The sequence below is a fragment of the Sapajus apella genome, unplaced genomic scaffold, assembly GCF_009761245.1.
Source record: "Sapajus apella isolate SASKATOON/1434 unplaced genomic scaffold, GSC_monkey_1.0 scaffold52, whole genome shotgun sequence".
Lineage (NCBI taxonomy): Eukaryota > Metazoa > Chordata > Mammalia > Primates > Cebidae > Sapajus > Sapajus apella.
Genome location: NW_022436992.1, coordinates 10,777,498 through 10,800,101, shown reverse-complemented (window position 1 = coordinate 10,800,101; position 22,604 = coordinate 10,777,498). Strand labels below are relative to the sequence as shown.

Here is a 22,604-nt window from a genome sequence, read left to right as displayed (position 1 = left end):
GACGGGGTTTCACCATGTTGACCAGGATGGTCTCGATCTCTTGACCTTGTGATCCACCCGCCTCGGCCTCCCAAAGTGCTGGGATTACAGGCTTGAGCCACCGCGCCCGGCCTCACTTGTTTGTTTTTTAAGACAGGGTCTCACTTCATTGCCCAGGCTGGAGTGCAGGGGTACAATCTAGGTTCACTGCAGCCTCTGTCTCCCAGGCTCAAGCAATCCTCCCACCTCAGCCTCCCGAGTAGCTGGGACTCCAGGTGCGCACTACAGTGCCCTGCTATTTTTTTGTAGAGACGCGGTTTCGCCATGTCGTCCAGGCTGTTCTTAAACTCCTGGGCTCAAGCATTCCACCCACCTTGGTCTCCTAAAGTGCTGGGATTACAGGCGTGAGCCACTGCACCAGGCCTCTGCATCAGATTTTTATTTTATTTCATTATTTTGAGATGGAGTCTTGCTCTGTCGCCCAGGCTGGAGTGGAGTGGCGTGATCTTGGTTCACTGCAGCCTCGGCCTCCCGTATTCAAGCAATTCTCCCGCCTCAGCCTCCCAAGTAGCTGGGATTGCAGGTACCTACCATCATGCCCGACTAATTTTTTTTGTATTTTAAATAGAGATGGGTTTTCGTCACGTTGGCCGGACTGGTTTCCAGCTCCTTACATCAAGTGATCCGCCTGCCTTGGCCTCCCAAAGTGCTGGGATTACAGGTGTGAACCACTACGCCCAGCCTCTGCATTAGTTTTAAATTTACATTTATTTATATCATTTATAGCTGTCTTAGAAACAGGTGATAGTACTAGGAAATCCTGATTGCTCATATGCTGTAGTCTGGCCTGTTCAGAAACTAGCTAACACCACTCAATGGGTAACAGAATTAAGTATTAAGTTGGTGCAAAAGTAATTGCGGTTTTGGCCATACTTTTAATGGCAAACCACGATTACTTTTGCACCAACCTAATACAAAGTAGGCAAATTTATATTTGAAGATTATGCAGTTGTCTGAATGCTGTGTGAGTTCTTACCGTTCCCCACTAGGTGGCATCATTGTCCAGAAAATGAACCAGGAGGGACAGCGGGAAGCAGATGTGGCCTCCCAGAAGTAAGGTTCTCCTCGGAGGCTTCTGTCCCAATAAAAGTTCCCGCTCCTTTCTCTCCTCAGCTGCCTCCAGGGGCAGGATGTTCACAGCATAAACCCAGACCAAGGACTAGGAATGTAGGGAACCACCGCACACCCGTCCATAGATAGCCCCAATAGGGAAACACACACAAGCATGGGCACAGGTGTGTATGGCCGGACAGCTGAAACCAGATGCACCCAAACAGGCCCTCAGAGCCACCTCAGACCTAAAATCTTCAGGCAAGGGCTGCAGGCCAGGTCTTTCTAGCTCAGGTGTTTCCTGTCTATTTCAGTCTGTTTCTAGAGTTGGTACAAACCAAAGGTCTGTAAACTCTGGGCACCCTAGGAAGCGATGTGTCGTCCTCTCTTACTTTTTTTTTTTTTGAGATGGTCTGTTTTTTTCTTGCTCTCTTGCCCAGGCTGGAGTGCAGTGGCGCAATCTTGGTTCACTGCGACCTCCGCCTCCCGGGTTTCAGTGATTCTCCTGCCCCAGCCTCCCAAGTAGCTGGGACAACAGGTGCCTGCCATCATGTCCAGCTAATTTTTGTATTTTTAGTAGAAAAGAAGTTTCACCATGTTGGCCAGAATGGTCTTGATCTCTTGACCTCATGATCTGCCTGCCTTGGCCTCCCGAAGTGCTGGGATTACAGGCATGAGCCACTGCACGTGGCCTACACTCTTTTTTTTTTTTTTTTTGAGATAGAGTGTTGCTCTGTCACACAGGCTGGAGTGCAGTGGCACAATCTCGGCTCACTGTAACCTCTGCCTCCCGGATTGAAGTGATTCTCCTGCCTCAGCCTCTGGAGTAGCTGGGATTCCAGGTGTGCACCACCACACCACATCCGGCTAATTTTTGTTTTTTCAGTAGAGAGAAGGTTTCACCATGTTGGCCAGGCTAATCTCGAACTCGTAACCTCAAGTGATCTGCCCTCCTTGGCCTCCCAAAGTGCTGGGATTACAGGAGTGAGCCACCACGTCGTCCGGTCCTCGGTCCTCTCTCTCACTCTTGGGGACTTACTTTCAAGTTCAAAGTGAAACCAATTCCCCACAGCACCTCCACAGACTGAACATCTGCCCCTCCACGAGCCACCCCCCAAAAAGTTCTGCCTGCCACTCCTCCAGCTGCCTCTCCTAGTAACTTGAGGCCAAGCCACTGGACTCCTATTGTTCACTCACTATTCTCTTTTCTTCTTAACCCAAATTTCAGAGGCCAGAAGTATAAGGGCTTCTAGTACAGGCAAAAACGATCTCTAACTTTTACCATCACTCACCAAGAAGTCACAGGCTGGACAACAGACTGCCCAGGTAAGAGGCTCAGAGTTTCACTGAATTGCTAACTGTACCTGACTTTGCATATTTTTTTTTTTTTTTTTTGAGCGGGGTCCTCACTCTTGTTACCCAGGCTGGAGTGCAATGGCGCAGTCTTGGCTCACCGCAACCTCCGCCTCCTGGGTTCAGGCAATTCTCCTGCCTCAGCCTCCTGAGTAGCTGGGATTACAGGCACGTGCCACCATGCCCAGCTAATTTTTTGTATTTTTAGTAGAGACGGGGTTTCACCATGTTGACCAGGATGGTCTCGATCTCTTGACCTAGTGATCCACCCGTCTCGGCCTCCCAAAGTTCTGGGATTACAGGCTTGAGCCACTGCGCCCGGCCTGACTTTGCATATTTATGAAATGTTTGATTTTTCTTTTTTTTTTCCCCCTTGACATGGGGTCTAGCTCTGTCACTCCAGGCTGGAGTGCAGTGGCGCAATTTTGGCTCGCTGCAACCTCTGCCTCTGAGGTTCAAGTGATTCTCCTGCCTCAGCCTCGCAAGTTAACTGGGATTACAGGTGCCTGCCACTATGCCCGGCGAATTTTTGTATTTTTAGTAGAGATGAGGTTTCACATGTTGGCCAGAGCGGTCGTGAACGCCTGACCTAAAGTGATCCACCTGCCTCAGCCTCCAAAAATGCTGGGATTACAGGCACGAATCCCTGCACCTGGCCTGAAATCTGTTTTATCTACATTCAGTTATCTGTTTACTGATGGAGGCAACTTTCTGCTTTGGGTACCAGAACTATATTCAAGAGACTATGCCTAAAAGCAGGGTTTGGGGGAAAAGGAAACGAAATGTTCCTAAAACATCAGCCCACTCACAGCACTGCCACATCCCCACAGGAGGGAAATGAGATTTGAAAAGGTCCCAGAGGCCATAAGTGGACCTATTCCCCTCAATTCAGGGATCTCTGCTGAGGCTGTTCAACTGCAGAATGAGGGCGTGACTGAGGATCGCCAAGATTTGGCTCCAGGTGCAATAATCATTCTGATTCTTATATTTGGGACAGATAATCAGTGAGGCCAGGGGTCTCTCAATTTCCTTGATCACGCAACCCAATCAGTCAATCAAAAGCATCAGTTTTGCCATGTTCTCTTCTCGCTTGGGCTGTTATTAGTAGTCTTTTTTTTTTTTTTTTTTTTTTTTTTGAGACAAAGTCTCACTCTGTCATCCAAGCTGGAGTGCAGTGGGTGTGAACACGGCTCATTGCAGCCTTGACTTACTGGCTCCTGGGCTCAGGTGATTTTCCCACCTCAGCTTCCTGAGTAGCTGGGACTACAGGAATACGCCACCACACCTGGCTACGTTTTTTTATTTTTTACAGAGATGGGGTTTCACCATTTTGCCCAGGCTGGTGCTGAACTCCTGGCTCAAGTGATCTGCCTGTGTCGGCCTCCCAATGTGTTGGGATTAAGGTGTGAGCTGTCACACTTGGCCAGTATTTTCTTCTTTTTTCTTTTGAAATAGGGTCTTGCTCTGTCACCGAGGCTGGAGTGCAGTTGCACAATCTTGGCTTACTGCAACCTCCACCTCCCAGGCTCAAGCAATTCTCCTGCCTCAGCCTCCTGAGTAGCTGGGATGACAGGCATGCAACACCACACCCAGCTAATTTTTGTATTTTTGGTAGAGACGGGTTTCACCATGTTGGCCAGGCTGGTCTCGAACTCCTGACCTCATGATCTGCCAGCCTCAGCCTCCCCAAGGGTTGGGATTACAGGCGTGAGCCACTGCGCCCGGCCTTGGCCAGTATTTCCAATCTAACGTTTGTTGCAGGAATCTGTCCAAGCTACTTGTACATTTCCTTGAGGGTTATTTTTGTTAAAACTAAGTAACCTGTAAGTCTTCTTAGCTGGGCTCAAGTAAACTGAAATATGCTGCAGAATAATGAAAACCAATAAATAATTCCCCCACAATGAGGAGCTGCCAGTTTTTCTTCAGCAAGCTTCACATTCCATGCAATAAAGAGTAATTTCTTCCTAATGATTTCAGATGAAAACATACCAACGACTGTCTGTTCCCCCTTGTCCCCAGTAACTCAATGGAACATCTTGTGCCTGTACTCCTTTTTGGAGATAACCAATTGGATTCTCTGGTCAAGCTTACTGGTCAGAGAACAACTTTCTTTGCATAGATCTCATTCCAGGTCCTAGAAAGCTGTTCCTTAAATACATTCCTTAGATGTCTGCTTTCTATCTCCACACACCGGCATGCCACTTTAAGTACTGTAAGGGAACAACACTGTTTCCTGTCTTCTCTTACAGTCCTCAAATGCCACGGTCTCCTCACTACTTTCTGGCCACCTGCTTTTAAATTTCCCCTCCTCTCCTTTACCCTCCCCTCCCCTCCTCTCCTCTCCTTTCCCTCCCTCCCCTCCTTCCTTCCTATTCTTCCCATGTTTCTTCCCTCCCTCCCTCCCCACCTTCCTCCCTTCCTTCCTTCTTGACACAGGGTCTTGCTCAGGCCTGGACTGCAGTGGCACAATCAGCTCATTGCAGCCTTGACCTCCTAGGCTCAAGGACCTACCTCAGCCTCCTAAGTAGCTCTGATACAGGTGTGTACCACCAGGTCCAGTTGATATTTATTCTTTGTAGAGATGGGGTCTCACAGTTCTGTCTAGGCTGGTCTTGAACTCCTGGGTTCAAGCATCCTCCTGCCCCCACCTCCCAAAGTGCTGAGATTATAGGTGTGAGCCACCACATCTGGCTCTTGCTTAAAATTAGCAAAATACACCGGGTGCAGTGGCTCACACCTGTAATCTCGGCATTCTGGGAGGCCAAGGCGGGTGGATCACTTGAGGTCAGGAGTTCGAGACCAGCCTGGCCAACATGGTGAAACCCCATCTTTACTAAAACTACAAAAACCAGCCATGCATGGTAGCGGGCGCCTGTAATCCCAGTTACTCAGGAGGCTGAGGCAGGAGAACTGCTTGAGCCCAGGAGGCGGAGGTTGCAGTGAGCCAAGATCGTGCCAATGCATTCCAGCCTGGGTGACAGAGCAAGATTCTGTCTCAAAATAAATAGTTAAAAAAATTAGCAAAATATTCCAGAAGGATCTGCCTGGTGAAGAAAATAAGGTTAAAGGATTTACATACAATAGAAGCAAGGGCTACCAGGAACTTAATTAAAGATGGAAAATAAATCTCTCTCTGTACACACACACACACACACACCCACTCACACCCACACCCCTTACTCTTTAAGGGCAAAATGTAAGCCCTTTGCTGATTCTGTCATTCTAACCCATCAAGGAGATTCCTCTATACAGAATTTTCCTCTACTGAGAAATGGGACTTCACATTTTCTTCCTTTTTTTGAGATGGAGTCTTGCTCTGCCACCCAGGCTGGAGTGCAATGGCGCGATCTCGGTTCAAGTGTTTCTCCTGCCTCAGACTCCTGAGTAGCTGGGATTACAGGTACCTGCCACCACACCCGGCTAATTTGTGTATTTTTAGTAGAGGTGGAGTTTCACCATGTTTGTTGGTCAGTCTGGTCTTGAACTCCTGACCTCAAGTGATCCACCCCTTGGCCTCCCAAAGTGCTGGGATTACAGGCTGAGCCACCGCGCCCGGCCCTTCACATTTTCATTAATTGGTTAAATGTTTGTGAGCAATCTGTAGGGCAGGCACCAAGTCGGGCAGCCAAAGGGGAGGAGGCTGACAGACGCAAAGGGCCTGGGTGTCTGATGATGTCGCTGGGTTGCTGAACTACCTGGCCCTGCAGAAAATATGGATCGCAACAATAAAAAAGAACACGTACCTTTGGATCAACAATGTGCCATGTATTGTTCTAGGTCTTGTGGAGCCATAGGGAATCTATTTAGGTAAAAATACCTATTCTCATGGTACTTGATATGGTTTGAATGTCTGTCACCTCCAACTCTCATACTGAAATGTGACCCCCATTGATGGAAATGGGGCCTGGTGGGAAGTGTTTGGGTCATGGGGGCAGATCCCTCATGGGTGCCTTGGTTCCCTCTTCATGATAATGAGTGAGTTCTCACTCTCTCCTGTTAGATCTGGTTAACAGCGTGTGGCCCCTCCCCCGCCCCTTGCTCCCTCTCTTGCTGCGAGATGCACCTGCTCCCCCTTTGCCTTCTGCCATGACTGGAAGCTTCCTGAGGCCTCACCAGAAGCAGATGTTGGCCTCACTCCTCCTGTACAGCCTGCAGAACCATGACCCCAAATAAACCTCTTGCTTTATAAATTACTCAGCCTCAGGCATTTCTTTATAACAATGCAAATGAACTAACACATTACTTATATTCCAGTTGGGAAGACAGACAATAAATAAAACATATATTAAAAATAAAATAGGCTGGGTGCAGTGGCTCATGCCTGTAATCCCAACACTTTAGAGGCTGATGTGGGCGGATCACTTGAGGTCAGGAGCTCAAGACCAGCTTTGCCAACATGGTGAAACCTCATCTCTACTAAAAATACAAAAATCAGCCAGGCATGGTGGCAGGCGCCTGTAGTCCCAGCTACTCGGGAGGCAGGAAAATTGCTTGAACCTGGGAGGCAGAGGTTGTAGTGAGCCAAGATCACAGCACTGCACTCCAGCCTGGGCAACAGAGTAAGACTCTGTCTCAAAAATAAATAAATTAAAAAAAATTAAGATACTAGATAAATAAGTCCATTAAAATATTTTATTATAATGTTAAAATACAAGAAAAATCAAGAGAAAGTAGAAAAAAATATAGAAGGGGTGAGTAGGTGAAACAGGCTGTTTCACAGGATCACCAGGGAAGGCGGCAATGAGAAAATGATGTTTTTTTGTTTTGTTTTTCTGGAGACAGAGCCTCACTCTGTCCCTTAGGCTGGAGTGCAGTGCTGTTAGCTCAGCTCACTGCAACTTCTGCCTCCCGGGCTCACAGGATCTTCCCACCTTAGCCTGTAGCTGGCACTCCAGACACACACCACCAAGCTGGGCTAACTTTTGCATTTTTTGTAGAGATGGGGTTTGCCATGTTGGGATTACAGGTGTGAGGCACTGCGCCTGGCCTGAGAACATGACTATCAAAATGACTGAAAGAGGTGGGGAGCTTGACACGTCGACTGTGGGGAAGGACATTTTAGCCCAAGAAACACCAGTGCAGTATGCCCGGCTTAGCATGTGTGAGGACCCACAGGAAGCCAGTGGACTGCAGCAGAGAGGAGAATGAGGGTCTGTACGCATGTGTCAACAAATACTTTCTGAGCTCCTGAACGCAGCGAGCTGCAGGCTACGAAAGATGTGAAGGGAAGTCAAGAGTCCACAGGGCAACAGGAGAGAGAAAATGCTCAGGGAACTGGAATGTGTCTTCGGGGCCTTCTGAGCAGTGGCCTGCTCTTGAGGTCTTTGGAAGTGGGACAGGGTTTGCCATTCCTGGGATAAACCTTTCCTTACCCAAACTCTTCTTTTCCCACTGTTGGCTGGCATGAAGGGTGGCCAAAGACAGCCCTAAGGTTACCTTTATTTTTGTTCCTTTGGCATTAGCCTTTTTTTCTTTACTGCATGGATGCTTGAAGGAAAACATTTCTTTTTTTTTTTTTGAGACAGAGTCTCACTCTGTCGCCCAGGCTGGTGTATAGTGGCGCAATCTCGGCTCACTGCAGCCTCCGCCACCCGGATTCAAGTGATTCTCCTATCTCAGCCTCCCAAGTAGCTGGGGCTACAGGCACACGCCACCACGCCTGGCTAATTTTTGTATTTTTAGTAGAGACGGGGTTTCACCATGTTGGCCAGGATGGTCTCGATCTCTTGACCTCGTGATCCGCCTGCCTTGGCCTCCCAAAGTGCTGGGATTACAGGCACCCGGCCACAAAACACCTATTAATTACAAAGGGAAAAACTGTTACCTTAAGGCGGAAATGTTTGGCAGACACCACCTCATCCAAACCATCGAAGCTAACATCACTAATAGTGGGGCAAATGCAGACGGTAGGGCTGCCTCCTGAAGTGATGTACTGAGGATGCAACTTCAGTGCGGTGACGTGCTGGCTGAAAATGCACCGTCTGAATCTAATCATGATGAAACATTACACAAACCCAAACTAAGGGACATTCTACAAAACAGTGACATGTGCTTCTCAAAAAATGGGAAGGTCAAGAAAGGCTAAGAAAGGCTAAGGACCTCTGCTGGATTAGAGGAAACTAAAAAGACATGATGGCCATGTGTAGTCCATGATGCTGGGTGGAACCTGGGACCAGGAGAAAACACAAGCTACCATGGACATTACTGGGACACTGGCCAAACTTGAATCTCTATTGTGAGTTAGATAATAATATGAAAAGTTAATGTAACTGGCTGGGTGTGGTGGCTTGAGCCCATAATCCTGGCACTTTGGGAGGCCAAGGCAGGTGGATCACTTGAGGTCAGGAGTTCTGAGACCAGCCTGACCAACATGGCAAAACCGAGTATCTACTAAAAATATAAAAATTAGCCGGGCGGGATGGTGGGAGGCTGCAATCCCAGATAACTCAGGAGGCTGACGCAGGAGAATCACTTGAACCCAGGAGGTGGAGGCTACAGTGAGCCAAGATTGCGCCGCTGCACTGCAGCCTGGGTGACAGAACAAGACTCCATATCAAAGAAAAGAAAAAAAAGTTAATGTTACTTTCTTTATTTTGAGGACTGTACTGTGATTACTTAAGACAATGCCTTTGTTCTTAGGTAACATCGCTAAAAGATTTAGTGTTAAAGGATCACAATGTTTCCAAGTTACTCTCAAACTTTTCAGAGAAGGAAAAAAAGATAGATAGATAGACAGACAGCGAGAGAAAAGCATAAAGCCCAGAGGAAAAAAATGTGTGAATTTGGATAAAGGTTATATGGGAGTTTCTTGTATTATTCTGGAAACTTTTCTGGGAGTTAAAATAATACCCAAATAAAAAGTTAAAACTGTGTATTAAGAACTACAATCAGTATTGAGGGTAGTACAGAGCACCAACAAGACATGCTATGGGTTTTGGAGTTTTCTGCATCTACACAGGTATACTGGTAAGAAGATGGAGAAGCTATGTACAATTTTATTAAAAATATTTTTTTTCAGACAGGGTCTCACTTGGTCACCCAGGCTGGAGTGCAGTGGCATGATCATGGCTCACTGCAGCCTCAACCTCCTGGGCTCAAGTGATCCTCCTACTTCAGCCTCCCAGGTAGCTGGGACTGCAGGTATGCGCCACCATGGCCAGCTAATTTTTTTTATTTTTATTTTTAGTAAAGATGAGGTCTCACTATGTTGCCCAGGCTGGTATTAAACTCCTAAGCTCAAGTGATCCTCCCACCTCAGTGTCCCAAAGTGCTGGGATTACAGTTGTGAGCCACCGTGCCCGGCCATGTGTGCAGTTTTAAAAGGGAAATTCCAACAAATATTCTTGAGAATTGGCATGCTAAGTAGCATCAGGTTTCTCAGCTCAAAGTTGGGGCAGAGCAACTGATGCTCTTTAGGATGGCATCCAGCACTGGCTCAGCAATCAATAATCTGACACGAAGCTCTCCAGTTTGCTTCTGAGAGTGACCCAATGTGCAAAGCTAAAACTGGGTGTTTACTATTACCAGTGCAGACAATGTCCCTGTGCCAGTGCTTCTCAAAGCTCAGTCTCCAGACCAGCAGCATAAGCATCACCTGGGAACTTGTCAGAATGCAAATTCTCAGGCTCGACCTACCGCAACCCACTGAAATCAAACTCTAGAGTGGAGTCCAGTGATTTGTGTTTTACTAAGTCCTCCAGATGACTCTGATGCCTGCTGAGGTTTGAGAACCACGGTTCTAGAAGTGGTTCTCAAAAGGGCTGCAAAGTTGAAATCATCCAGAGAGCTTAAAAAATTCCCAGTGCTCAGGCCATACCTAAATTCCATCAGAAACTCCCCTAGAGTTTCTGATGGAATCTGTTCAGCAATCTGTTTTAACAAGCCCAGATGACTCCGATGCCTGCTCAACAGACCCACCAACAGGATGGTAAGGACAATGCTGCCGGTGTCCAGTCTTGGTAGGGTCCTTCTAATACTGAGAAGATGCCAACCAAGAGAAATTCTGATTTTGATCGTGCTGAAGAAAGTAATTGAACATGAGACTGTTAACACTTGCAATAATAATTTATCTCTGTTTAGAGTATGTTCTACACAGGATCTCAAATGATAAACAAGATCAGTAGGTCAGGATGTAGCCATGTGTTTGCTTTTATTATTTATTTATAATTCTCTTTCCTTCCCTTGCACCATCAGTATTAGACTTGCCCCTATGCATTAGTCTGTTCTTGCATTGCTATGAAGAAATGTCTGAGACTGGGTAATTTATTTTAAAAAGGGGGGGGGTTTAATTGGATCACAGTTATGCAGGCTATACAAGAAGCATGATGCTGGCATCTGCTCGGCTCCTGGGGAGGCCTCAGGAAACTTTTAATCATGGTGGAAGATGAAGTTCAGCAAGCACATCTTACATGGGGGAGGAGGAACCAGAGAAAGAGGGGGGAGGTGCTGCACACTTTTAAATGAGCAGATCTTGCAAAAACTCGCTCACCATCACAAGAATGAGATGGTGCTAAACCATTCATGAAGGACCATGCCCGTGGTTCAGTCACCTCCCACCAGGCCCTACCTCCAACACTGGAGATCACAATTTGATAAGAGATTTGGGTGGGGACACAGATCCACACCATATCACCCTATGAGTTGCTCTGACCAATAGAATATTAGCAGACATGAAATGAAGTGAGAGGAAGCTTTCAATATTCCTCCCTTCTTTTGTGTCTGGCACATCTCACGAGAAGGACATGCCCTCGACAGCCACTGGTCCTGGGATAAGAGCCATGTGGAGAAGACCTGAACCTCCCCCTTAACAAGCTAAAAAAGCCACTCCAGGTGACCCACAGGTCTATAAGTGGAAAAAGAAATGTTTGCTAATGTAAGCCACTGAAATGTTTGTTACGCAGCCTTATCAAAGAAATAGTTGACATGGGCTGGGTGTCGTGGCTCATGCCTGTATTCTTAGCACTTTGGGAGGGCAAGTGGCCGGACTGATTGAGCCCAGGAGTTTGAGACCAGCCTGGTAAACATGGCGGAACTCCGTCTCTACGAGAAATATAAAAAATTAGCTGGGCATGGTGGTGCATGCCTGTGGTTCCAGGTACTTGGGAGGCTGGTGTGGGAGGATCACTTGAGCCTGGGAGGTGGAGGTTGCAGTGAGTGAGATTGTGCCACTACACTCCAGCCTGGGTGACAGAGCAAGACGAAGTGTTAAAAAAAAAAAAAATAGCTGACTTAAGACATAAAGTCTCCAAAAATATTTTTTGAGAAATACAGTAAAGAATACAGAATGATACCACATCCAAAACCTGCCACATAGGATTGTTTTTATAGCTTTTTAATTTTGTTTTTTTTCTTAAATAAAACATCACAGAAAATTAAATTTTCTTAAACACTCCATTAGTCTTATGCTTCTCCCCACTTCCCAAATGCAGCTATCATTTAAATGTTCCCATTCTCCCTTAAAAATATATATGGCCAGGCACAGTGGCAAACACCAGTAATCAGCGATTTGGGAGGCTGAGGCAGGAGGATTACTTGAGCCTGGGAGGTCAAGACCAGCTTGGGCAATATAGGGGAACCCCATCGCCACAAAAATATTAAAAATAGCTGGATGGGGTGGTGCACACCTGTAGACCTAGCTACTTGGGAGGCTGAGAAGGGAGGAATGCTTGAGGTGGAGGCTGCAGTGAGCTATGATCATGCCACTGCACTCCAGCCTGGGTGACAGAGTGAGACCCTGTCTAAACAAAACACAAAAAACAAAAACCCAGGAGGCTGAGGCAGGAGAATCGCTTGAACCCACGAGGTGGAGGTTGCAGTCAGCTGAGATTGCACCACTGCACTTCAGCCTGGGTGACAAGAGTGAAACTCCGTCTCAAAAACAAAACCCAAAACACCCCACAAAACCAAAACCAAAATCAAAACAAACACGTGCACACCAAAACAAAACCCCAAAACTATGGATGTTAAAGGTACTTCTGGTGAGGCTTCAGATGGAAATGGGAAACATGTTATTGCAACTAGTGAAATGCAATTCTTGTTACAAAGTGGGAAGGAACATGGCTAAGTTATGTTGTGGTGTTTTGTGAAAGGTAGAACTTGTGAGTGATGAATTTAGATATTTAGTATAAGTGATTTCTAAACAAAGTACTGAAGGTGTGGCTTGGTTTCTCCTTACTGCTTATAGCAAAATGTGAGAAGTAAATTAAAGGATTGTTAAGCAAAAAGGAACCAGAACTTGAAAATTTAGAAAATTCTCAGCCTCGCCTCATTGCAAAAAATTAAAAGGTGTGTTCCTGAGAGAACACCAATGGTGTGGTTGGACTATCAGATAATAAGGAGACTGGGGCTGTGACTCATGGGTTTAATCAACCACCTCAGCAGAAATACTGCTCTCTTGGATTGAAGCAGACAAAGACAGAACAGAGGGAAAGAAGGCTGTCGGACTTCTACAGAATGGGCTATAGCGATGTGGCTGTAAACATTTGTTATCCTTCAAGAAGAGGGAAAAATGACCCCAAGAGGGGATTCAGAAGGTGAGGCTGCTGCCCAGGGCCTCAGGGGCACAAGTCCCATCCTGGTGGGCTGGAAGGACAGAGAATGAATGGTGCCAAAGAGGATTATTCTTGAGCCTTAAAACTGAATGGAACTCTGCCAACAGACTTCCTTTAGACTTAGACTGTAACTCTTTCCTGCCAGTCTCCAGCCTGCCAGCTTACCCTCTTAAATCTTTAAAAATAAAAAATATTTATTTTTCTTTTTTTTTTTTTTTTTTTTTTTGAGACGGAGTTTCGCTGTTGTTACCCAGGCTGGAGTGCAATGGCGCGATCTCTGCTCACCGCAACCTCCGCCTCCTGGGTTCAGGCAATTCTCCTGCCTCAGCCTCCTGAGTAGCTGGGATTACAGGCACGCGCCACCATGCCCAGCTGATTTTTTGTATTGTTAGTAGAGACGGGGTTTCACCATGTTGACCAGGATGGTCTCGATCTCTTGACCTCGTGATCCACCCGCCTCGGCCTCCCAAAGTGCTGGGATTACAGGCGTGAGCCACCGCGCCCGGCCCCAAAAATATTTATTTTTCATACCCAGCTAAGCTGTTCTATTTCTTGACTGTGGTGAACTCATACATGACTGTAGAAGTTTGTCAAAACTCACAGAATTATACACTTGTGTGAATTTCACTATATGTAAATTGTATCTTTTTTTTTTTTTTTAAAGAGACTATTACTTATTTATTTATTTATTTTTAAAGATGGGGTTTCACCATGATGGCCAGGCTGGTCTTGAACTTGTGACCTCAGGTGATCCACCCGCCTCGGACTCCCAAAGTGCTAGGATTAGAGGCGTGAGCCACCGTGCCTGGCCGTAAATTATATCTTAAAAATGGGGAGGCTGGGCATGATAGTTCATGCCTGTAATCCTAGCACTTTTGAAGACTGAGGTAGGAGGATCACTTGAGGCCAGGGGCGCGAGACCAGCCTGAGCAACAGAGTGAGATCCTATCTCTACTTTTTTTTTTTAATGGAGGGAAAAGTACACATGTATACAAATATATGCACAGGATGTTAACTTTAGCCTAAAAACTGGGCCAGGTGTGGTGGTTCACGCCTGTAATCCCAGCACTTTGGGAGGCCGAGGTGGGCAGATCACTTGAGGCCAGGAGTGCGAGACCAGCCTGGCCAACATGGTGAAACCCCATCTCTACTAAAAATACAAAAAAATTAGCTGGATGTGGTGGCTCACGCCTGTAATCCCAGCTACTTGGGAGGCTGAGGCAGGAGAATCTCTTGAACCTGGGAGGTGGAGGTTGCAGTGAGCTGAGTTTGTGCCACTATACTCCAGCCTGGGCAAAAGTGAGACCGTCTCAAAACAAACAAACAGCTGGAAACCATCTATGTCTGCCTATTTTTAAAATGTTAAAAGGCAACCAGGAAGAGAGAGGTGGCAAGGTTTCAAAGCTGGTAGATATTTCTGCCTTTGCTCTAACCTCATCTAGATTTTTCTCCACACCTTCCTCTATCCCTCGACTCCTTACTCCCTAGGTCCCTTTTCTGATTTTGGATGCTCAGCCTAACAGCTAAAATTTGCATTAAAAAAAAAAAAACCTGGAAATCTGACTCTTTCCAAATAGCTGGATTAAGTCACTCTAAAGTTTTGGAGAACTGCAACCATTTCCAAATTACTTGGATTATTGTCTCTTGGCCTGTGGCCCCATTTGCCTGTAACTCAGTAGAATTTATTAGGCATCTACCCGGACAGGAAGCATTTTAGGTCATCAAATAGAAAGCAGGTTATAAGTACACACACACACCCACACACACACACACACACACACACACACACACACACACACACAGAGCCACCCACCCACCAGCAGACTGAAATACTATTTAACAAAATGTTTGTGGGCTGTCGGATTATAGATTTTTTTCTGTGTTTTCTGGCATTTTCCCAAGAGTTCTACACAGTGCATGCATTACTTTAATGGTTTCAAAAAATATTTTTAAAAATTAAAACATAGTTCTGAAAGCAAAAAGGAACTGGATCTGGGTAAATGTGGGTAGAGAAGGGGTATTAACCTTTTACCAGACCATTCATTCTTCCATTCATTCAACAGATGCTCCAGAGCATTACAACAGGCGCTCCGATGCGATTCCTTGTCTTTGTGTTGGATATATTCTAGAGGGGCATATATTTGTTTTGCATGGCTGGACACAGTGCTCCTGGGGGAGTGTGGAGGGGAAGACAGGGACCTGGCATGTGGGTCACGGTGAGGGGTCTCGATAATAATCTGCAAGTGATGAGATTATGGTGACTGGATCTTAAAAATAGTTGCTTATACAACATTATTGCTAGTCTTTAGAGCTTGTTTTGAGGGTATAAAGTCCAAATTATTAATATAACTTCATCCGGCACCCTGGCCCAGTTGTGACTTGCTTAGACATACTTCCTTGATAGACAGCTTCTACATGACTCACTAAATCTCTTCAAGTATGCAGGCTGTTTCTTTCACTTGCTCTACTCCCAGGGCAAACCTCATCTTAAATATTTTACTCCTGACTCTTAAAATACATTTCATAATCTCAAGTATTTTAACAAAAAAGCCAGTGTCCAAACCTCAGTGACACCCTCCGAAAAACCTTCAAGACCTGCTCACACATCTAGCTTGGAGAGAGCCGCACCTCGCAAACTGGGATGTCTCTGGGTCCTCCTTCCACTCTGCCTCTGGTTTGTGATTTGCAATTACAACAACGATCCTCCACTCTGGCTGCCCCTTAGAATCTCCTGGAGAGCTTACAAACTAAGATACCAGCCGCACCCCAGACCAATTAAATCATATCCTTGGGGGATTAGATGCTAAATTCTATAGGCTCATTATCTCTGTTACCTCTGCAATCTGCCCATTTGTTCTGGCACCTAATTCAGGCCCTCATTACCTCTGAGTTTTGCTAATTAAACAGTATTTTCATTGTTCTTTCCCTCTCATTTAATAATAGCAGAGGTAGCAGTAGCAGTGGCGGTGGTGGTGACGCTGGGAGTCGTAGGCTAATAGTTATTGAGGACTTACTTTGTGGTAGGCACAATTCTAGACTCATTACAATACACTGGCTCATTTTCGCACAACGACTCTATGAAGTCAGTCCTCTTCTAATCCCCATTTAATAGATGAGGAAACCAAGGCAAAGAGAGATGAGGTAATTTGCTTGGAGCTGCGTAAATAGAAAGAGGTGGATCTGGGATTTCAACCAAGCGTATTATACAGCCTCCCACTCACATGCCCTCCTCCCCGGGCATCCAGGTTTTGCACCGGCACATACACACCTCTCACTGGAATGCGAAGCTCTGCCTCAAAAATTGAGAATGAAGGTCTTCTCCCCATCTGCTGAATTCCCAGTTAACGTTAAGATTTTCTCCCATAAATGTTCCTTATTTTTTGAGGCCTGTTTCTGCTTTGCTATATTAGAATACAGACTACGATAAAATAAAATGTACTAGAAAATTATCCATGCTGCTATCTATAATGCCATGCGTGGTAACAGTTCATGCTTCTCTGTGCTTAGACAAAATAAGGAGCTCCTGCTCCACCACAAGGCTGAGTCATTATTTGCAGAGGGCACATCTGCAATGGTTAGATGTTTGTTTGGCAGCTGAACTATGGGTGTAGAACTTTCTTGAGAGTCCTACAACTCTCTTGATAGGATTTTATATATTTTTCTGTCACAAACCTTGAGAGTAATAAGTGATGATGAAGATCTGATTTATTTGAAGAAAAGTCTAGAAAGAAAATGGAAACTTAGAAAGGACAAAAAACTGTTTATGTGCATTAATACAGTATCTTGGAGTCAATGAAATGAGGATTTACAGGAAGCAGAGAGTAGTCAGGGCCTGGGTGTCAGCTGTGTCGCAAAAAAGCACGAAAAGTAGCAGAGTTAGTTATTAGATGGGACTGGAGCACAGAGCTGGGCTGTAGAGGAGTGGCAGAAGAAAGGAGGCGACAGGTGTGGGAAGTCGGGCGGGAAACATTAAAAGAGAATCAGGACGGTGCTCCCAGGAACAGAAAGGCTGAACACAGGGTTTTTCTTTCATTTTTCAGAGAAGGATTGCTCTGTGCAAAAGGAAGAATGGAAAATTCAGAGTACATGTGTTAGGGTTTTTTGTTTTGTTCATGGCAGGGTCTCACTCTGTCACTCAGGCTGGAATGCAGTGGCACAATCATGGTTCACTGTAGCTTCAAACTCCCGGGCTCAAGCGGTCCTCCCACCTCAACCTCCTGAGCAGATGGGACTATCTGGCTAATTTTTACAATTTTTTGTAGCGATCTCGCCATGTTGCGCAGACTGGTCTCAAACTCCTAGCCTCAAGCAATTTCCTCTCTCTTTGGCCTCTCAAAGTGTTGAGATAAAAGGCGAGAGCCACTGTACTCAGCCCCCATGTGTTAGGTCTTTTTAAAAATTTTTTTTGAGACAGAGTCTGTCTGTGTTGCCCAGGCTGGAGTGCAATGGTGCGATCTCGGCTCACTGCAACCTCCACTTCCCGGGTCCTCCTGTCTCAGCCTCCCAATTAGTTGGGATTATAGGCGCGTGCCACGACGACGGCCAGCTAATTTTTTGTATTTTTTAGTAGAGATGGGGTTTCCCCATGTTGACCCAGCTGGTCTTGAACTCCTGACCTCAGGTGATCTGCCCACCTTGGCCTTCCAAAGTGCTGGGATTACAGGTGTGAGCCACCGTGCCCAGCCTCATGTGTTAGTTTTTAAAGGGAAATAAACGTCCTTGAAAAGTAGATGGAAATACGACAATATGCAGAGAGACACTAAGACAGAGGACCCAGCCATCTCAGGTCTGCAGGAGTGAGCTGGGGGATGGCACAGGACAGATGGGGATGGCACAGATCTGAAACAGAGATGGCTGTGCTGGGGGAAGTGAGGGGTGAAAACCAGGTCTGGAGTGGGTGGATGTGGTCCAGACATCCTCCACCAGGGCTGACTGGCACCACTAGAGGGCACCTGTGCCTTGTGCTTGGCCATCCCAAGTGGGACTCGGGGTCAGAGCCACCACCCTGGCCTATGCCTGAGTTGTGGGGTGCTTGTTCAATGTGCGGCTTGTACCTTGGTGACTAGCCGCAGAATCTGCTGCCTTTCCTGGATGGCTGGTCCCGCCACTCACAGTTCCTTCCACTGTCATCCTCACCTTCCCTGGTGATGGCTGTGATAATCACCTGAGAGCTGCACATGGCATCCCACTGTAAATTCCCAAGGGCTCCACAGGGGCGAGTCTCCCGATTACTGGAAACCAGTACCCTTATTTATTTATCTTCCTGCACATATCTTCTTTCTCTTCTGCTAGACTCTAAGCTTTTTTTTTTTTCTTTTGGAGACAGAGTCTCGCTCAGTTGCCCAGGTTAGAGTGCCCTGGTGCGATCTTAGCTCACTGCAACCTCCATCTCCTGGGTTCTCCTGTCTCAGCCTCCCAAGTAGCTGAGATTACAGGAGTGTGCCACCATGCCCAGCTAATTTTTGTATTTTTAGTAGAGACAGGGTTTCAGCATGTTGTTCAGGCTGCTCTCAAACTCCTGAGCTTGTGATTTGCGCACCTCAGCCTCCCGAAGTGCTGGGATTATAGGTGTGAGCCACCTCTCTTGGCCGACTCTGAGCTTTTAATGAACAAGAATTATCAGTATATCTTAAAATGCCCTACATGGTAAAATAACGTCTGGGATTCGCTTTAAAACCCAATGTAACGAGAGGGAAATTCTGGGTGAAGGGAACATGGGGATTCATTATATAATTCTCTCTACTTTTATACGTCTTTAAAATGTTCTATAATTAAACTTTAATAAACATCTTTAATAAGAAGGCCAGTGGCTAACAACTAGTACGAGGTAGTAATGGTGAAGCCCTAGGTTTGCTCGTCTGTAAGATGCATAGGTCATGCAGGATGGGGGTCCTTCTAACCACATCCCAGGATTCTGAGGCTCACTGAACAGTGGGCGAGCACAGTGAGCTTGTGGGGTGAGTGTGTCTTCAGGCAAGCGTTGACCCAAGCACCCAAGAAAAGTCCAGGAAAGTGGAATATCCGGTTCTGTTCCAGAGGCATCTCTTATCGGCTTTGGGTTTAGTCCTTCGCATGTCCTGAGGAGGCCAGAGGACCTGCTTGGATCCACTGCTCCTGTCTCCCAGGACTGTTCAGACCCTCCTTTCTGGCTGGTATTGCTACAGGGCCTGGAAGAATGGACTTGGCTGCCCTGAGGGGCATTTGTTTATACATGTCCTATTAAATTCTTTCCTATAACATCCTGTACAGAAGGACCTCTTCAACTATTGCCTTGCAGCTATGAGGGAGAAGAGGAGACAGTACTGGGTGAGCCTCAACAGGAGAGACAGGCCACCCTTGTCCACGTGAAGTGGGCAGGGGGTTCAGATGGCAGCTGGGACGGATTGGAGGCAGTCTTCCGTGATGAACCAGACTGGGCAGCCAGGGCCATGGGGGTGGGGGACGGCTCTTCCAATCACACAACATTCCAGGCAGTGTGGTGTGTGTGCTGAGGTATAGGTCACAAGCCAACTGTTAGCCCCAAGCACTCAGCGCTTCCTCACTGTACTGTAATCACACATCTGAGGACACAATGTTAGACCCCATCTGCTTCAGCATGAGGGCAGAAGGCAGTGGCTTCAGATGAGGCCAGTGATAGTGGCCTTTTGGTGCTTTATGGTGAAACAGACTTACCAAGTGTGCTGGAGATGGTGACCTCGTGTCCTTGACTGTGGCACTGGAGGGGACATCGAGGAGGGGCCATTTCATCTGCAGATACTGCACAGGGAGCAGAAAAGAAAAAGCTGCTGGTGAGATAAGGCCTCACAATACCCAAAGTTTGCTGAGTGCTGCTGTTAGGGTGCCGACGCTGGCCATCGGGGAGGCCTGTATTTTCACACCACAGGCCCTATACTGGGTCAATTTCCAAATGATCATGACGGGCGAGTGTACATTTACAACCACCACCACCCTCACCATGCCCTCTGTCATTTTTCGGGGGACACGAATGACAACTAAGCTGAACTTTAAGTGGCGGAGAGAACTGATCCATTCCAGCACAACCAATCAACATATTCTAAGAACCTATTGGTGAGGCTCAAGTCCTCTCTGCTGTAGTCATGTGACAGGCAGGGCTGATCAAGGAAGAACAGGCTCCCAGATGGCCAACCTGCCCCATTCATTTCCATCACTTACGGCATCCACACACAATGCTCCCTATGAGACAGCCGTCCGGAAGTATCTGGGAATGAATGAATAAAAGCCATCTGCCTGTCATGGAGTCATGGGTAACATCTATCCCAACTGGATGATGTTACTTTATAATGAAGTAAAGGATGCTGAACTTTACTTCATTATAACATCTCTCAGCCTTGAAAAGATTACCCAGTACCCCCTTCTTTCCCACATGTCACTGCAAAGAACCCAAACCAAACAGTACCTCCCCAACACACACACGCACACACACACGCACACACACACACACACACACACACACTCTCTCTCTCTCTCTCTCTCTCTCTCTCTCTCCTCTAGCATGGCACAGTCCTTGCTAAGAACCTGGAAAATAAGTTGAGTGGAGCAGCAGTCAGGGGCACTGGGAAGGGCCCTCCTGGGCTCTGGAGCCCTGCGTTCATGGGTTCAGGCTCTTACTCTGCCAATGTAGGCCATGTGACCCTGGACGAGTGATTAACAACTCTGAGTCCCAGTTGTAGCATCTATAAGGCAAGGCTATTATCACTCACCGTACAGGTTGTTTGAAGGACTAAGGACAGTGTCACATAGTGAACACAGTGCCTCGCACATGGGAGACATTTGATAAATGACACCTATTATTTCCATAAGCAAACCATTAGTCTTTGCCAGGAGCAAAAGCGCACATGTTGTCTTAGTGTCAACATTGACAGGTTGCTTCTGGGCAGCAGACACGCAAGCAGCCTCTTTGCAGAATTCTTGAGGCTCCTTTGAGAATTAAAGCTCTAATGGAAAGTGGTGGCTTCAGGAAGAGTTTCATAGAAAGAAGTCTTTGGCTGGGCGCAGGGGCTCACACATGCAATCCCAGCACTTTGGGAGGCTGAGGCAGGTGGATCACTTGAGGTCAGGAGTTTAAGACCAGCCTGGCCAACGTGGTGAAACTCCGTCTCTACTAAAAAATACAAAAAACAGCTGAGTATGGTGGCACGCGCCTGTAGTCCCAGCTACTCGGGGGGCTGAGGCGGGAGAATCGCTTGAACCTGGGAGGTGGAGGTTGCAGTGAGCTGAGATCGTGCCAGTGCACTCCAGCCTGGACAACAGAGTGAGACTCTGTTTCAAAAAAAGGAAAAGAAAAGAAGTCCTTGAAGCATCCCTTGCTCTGGTCATGTAATCAGGAAAAACCAATCACAATCTGGCTCTGCTGTGTACAGAACAGGAGGGTGGATGGGAGGAGCCGCAGAAGGCCCCTTTGCTCTTCATCCACCACAAGTCTTGACCAAGATGGCAGGGACTGGACTTTCAAAAAGGCATCCATTGGCAGGAACAACAACTTAAGGTCACATGTGCCACAGGCTGGCCTAGCACATGGGATGGGCCACACAGGCCTGGCATGGGAGGTCTGGAGGAAAGCGGGGAATGAAGCTCTATGAATAAGGACAGTCTTTTCACATTGGGACCTCTGTGCCCCCACCCCTCAGCCCTCAAATGGGGTCTCACCTCTGTCCGTGTCCTCTGCTGACCCTATCTTCTTCCTCCCTTCCCACCACCACCATCCTTTGCCCTATCCAGAGCCCACACACCATACACAAATTAACTGTGATTTCAATGCCCTTGCAAGTGAAAAGCACTGGGCAAATATTGGTATCATTAGTGAAAACGCATTTCCACTGTGAATAACATTTGTGCTACATTTGCAGTTGTCAAAACATTTTCACACACAAAACCCAGTGTAACCTTCACAACAACCTGCGATTACAAGTAGGCATGACTATCCCGAATTTTAAAAGGAGTAGGCTGGGCGCAGTGGCTCATGCCTGTAATCCCAGCACTTTGGGAGGCCAAGGGGGGGCGGATCCTTTGAGATCAGGAGTTCAAGACCAGCCTGGCCAACATGGTGAAACCCCATCGCTACTAAAAATACAAAAATTAGCTTGTCATGGTGGTGCACGCCTGCAGTCCCAGCTACTCGGGAGGCTGAGGCAGGAGAATTGCTTGAACCCAGGAGGCAGAGGTTGCAGTGAGCTGAGATTGTGTCACTATACTCCAGCCTGGGTGACAGAGTGAGACTCTGTCAAAAAAAAAAAAAAAAAAAGAAGCTAATGGACATAAACAAAGGCTAAATGGCTTGCCCAACTTCAAATAAGAGAGCTGGAGCCAGAGCCTAGGTCTCCTGACCTCAAATCCCACACCTTTCACGACACCATGAGTTCACGAAGCTTTTCCTAAAACCATTTTCCTCATCTCCCACCTGCAGCCTTTTCTTTGGATGGGTTCTCTCTCTCCTCTGTCTCGCATGGGGCTGGAAACCCAGAAACGGAATGGGTCTGTGCATGTCAGCGTTCTCCTGGAGGGATGTCGAAGGTGCCCAGAGCTTGCACTTGAAGCCTAAACATCACACTAGTTTTTCTAGAAGCAACAACTTGAACATTTTTCTTTTTAAAA

At 46.8% G+C, this 22,604-nt stretch overlaps 1 protein-coding gene across 1 annotated transcript in view; it reads right to left on the bottom strand.

Annotated features, from left to right (window-relative positions):
- Positions 1-22,604, bottom strand: part of TCF7L1 (transcription factor 7 like 1) — a 181,249-nt gene that overhangs the window by 10,697 nt on the left and 147,948 nt on the right. Inside the window, exon 4 of the mRNA XM_032243496.1 lies at positions 19,665-19,748. Within this exon, the coding sequence (XP_032099387.1) occupies positions 19,665-19,748 (84 nt within the window). The remainder of the gene's footprint in view (positions 1-19,664; positions 19,749-22,604) is intronic.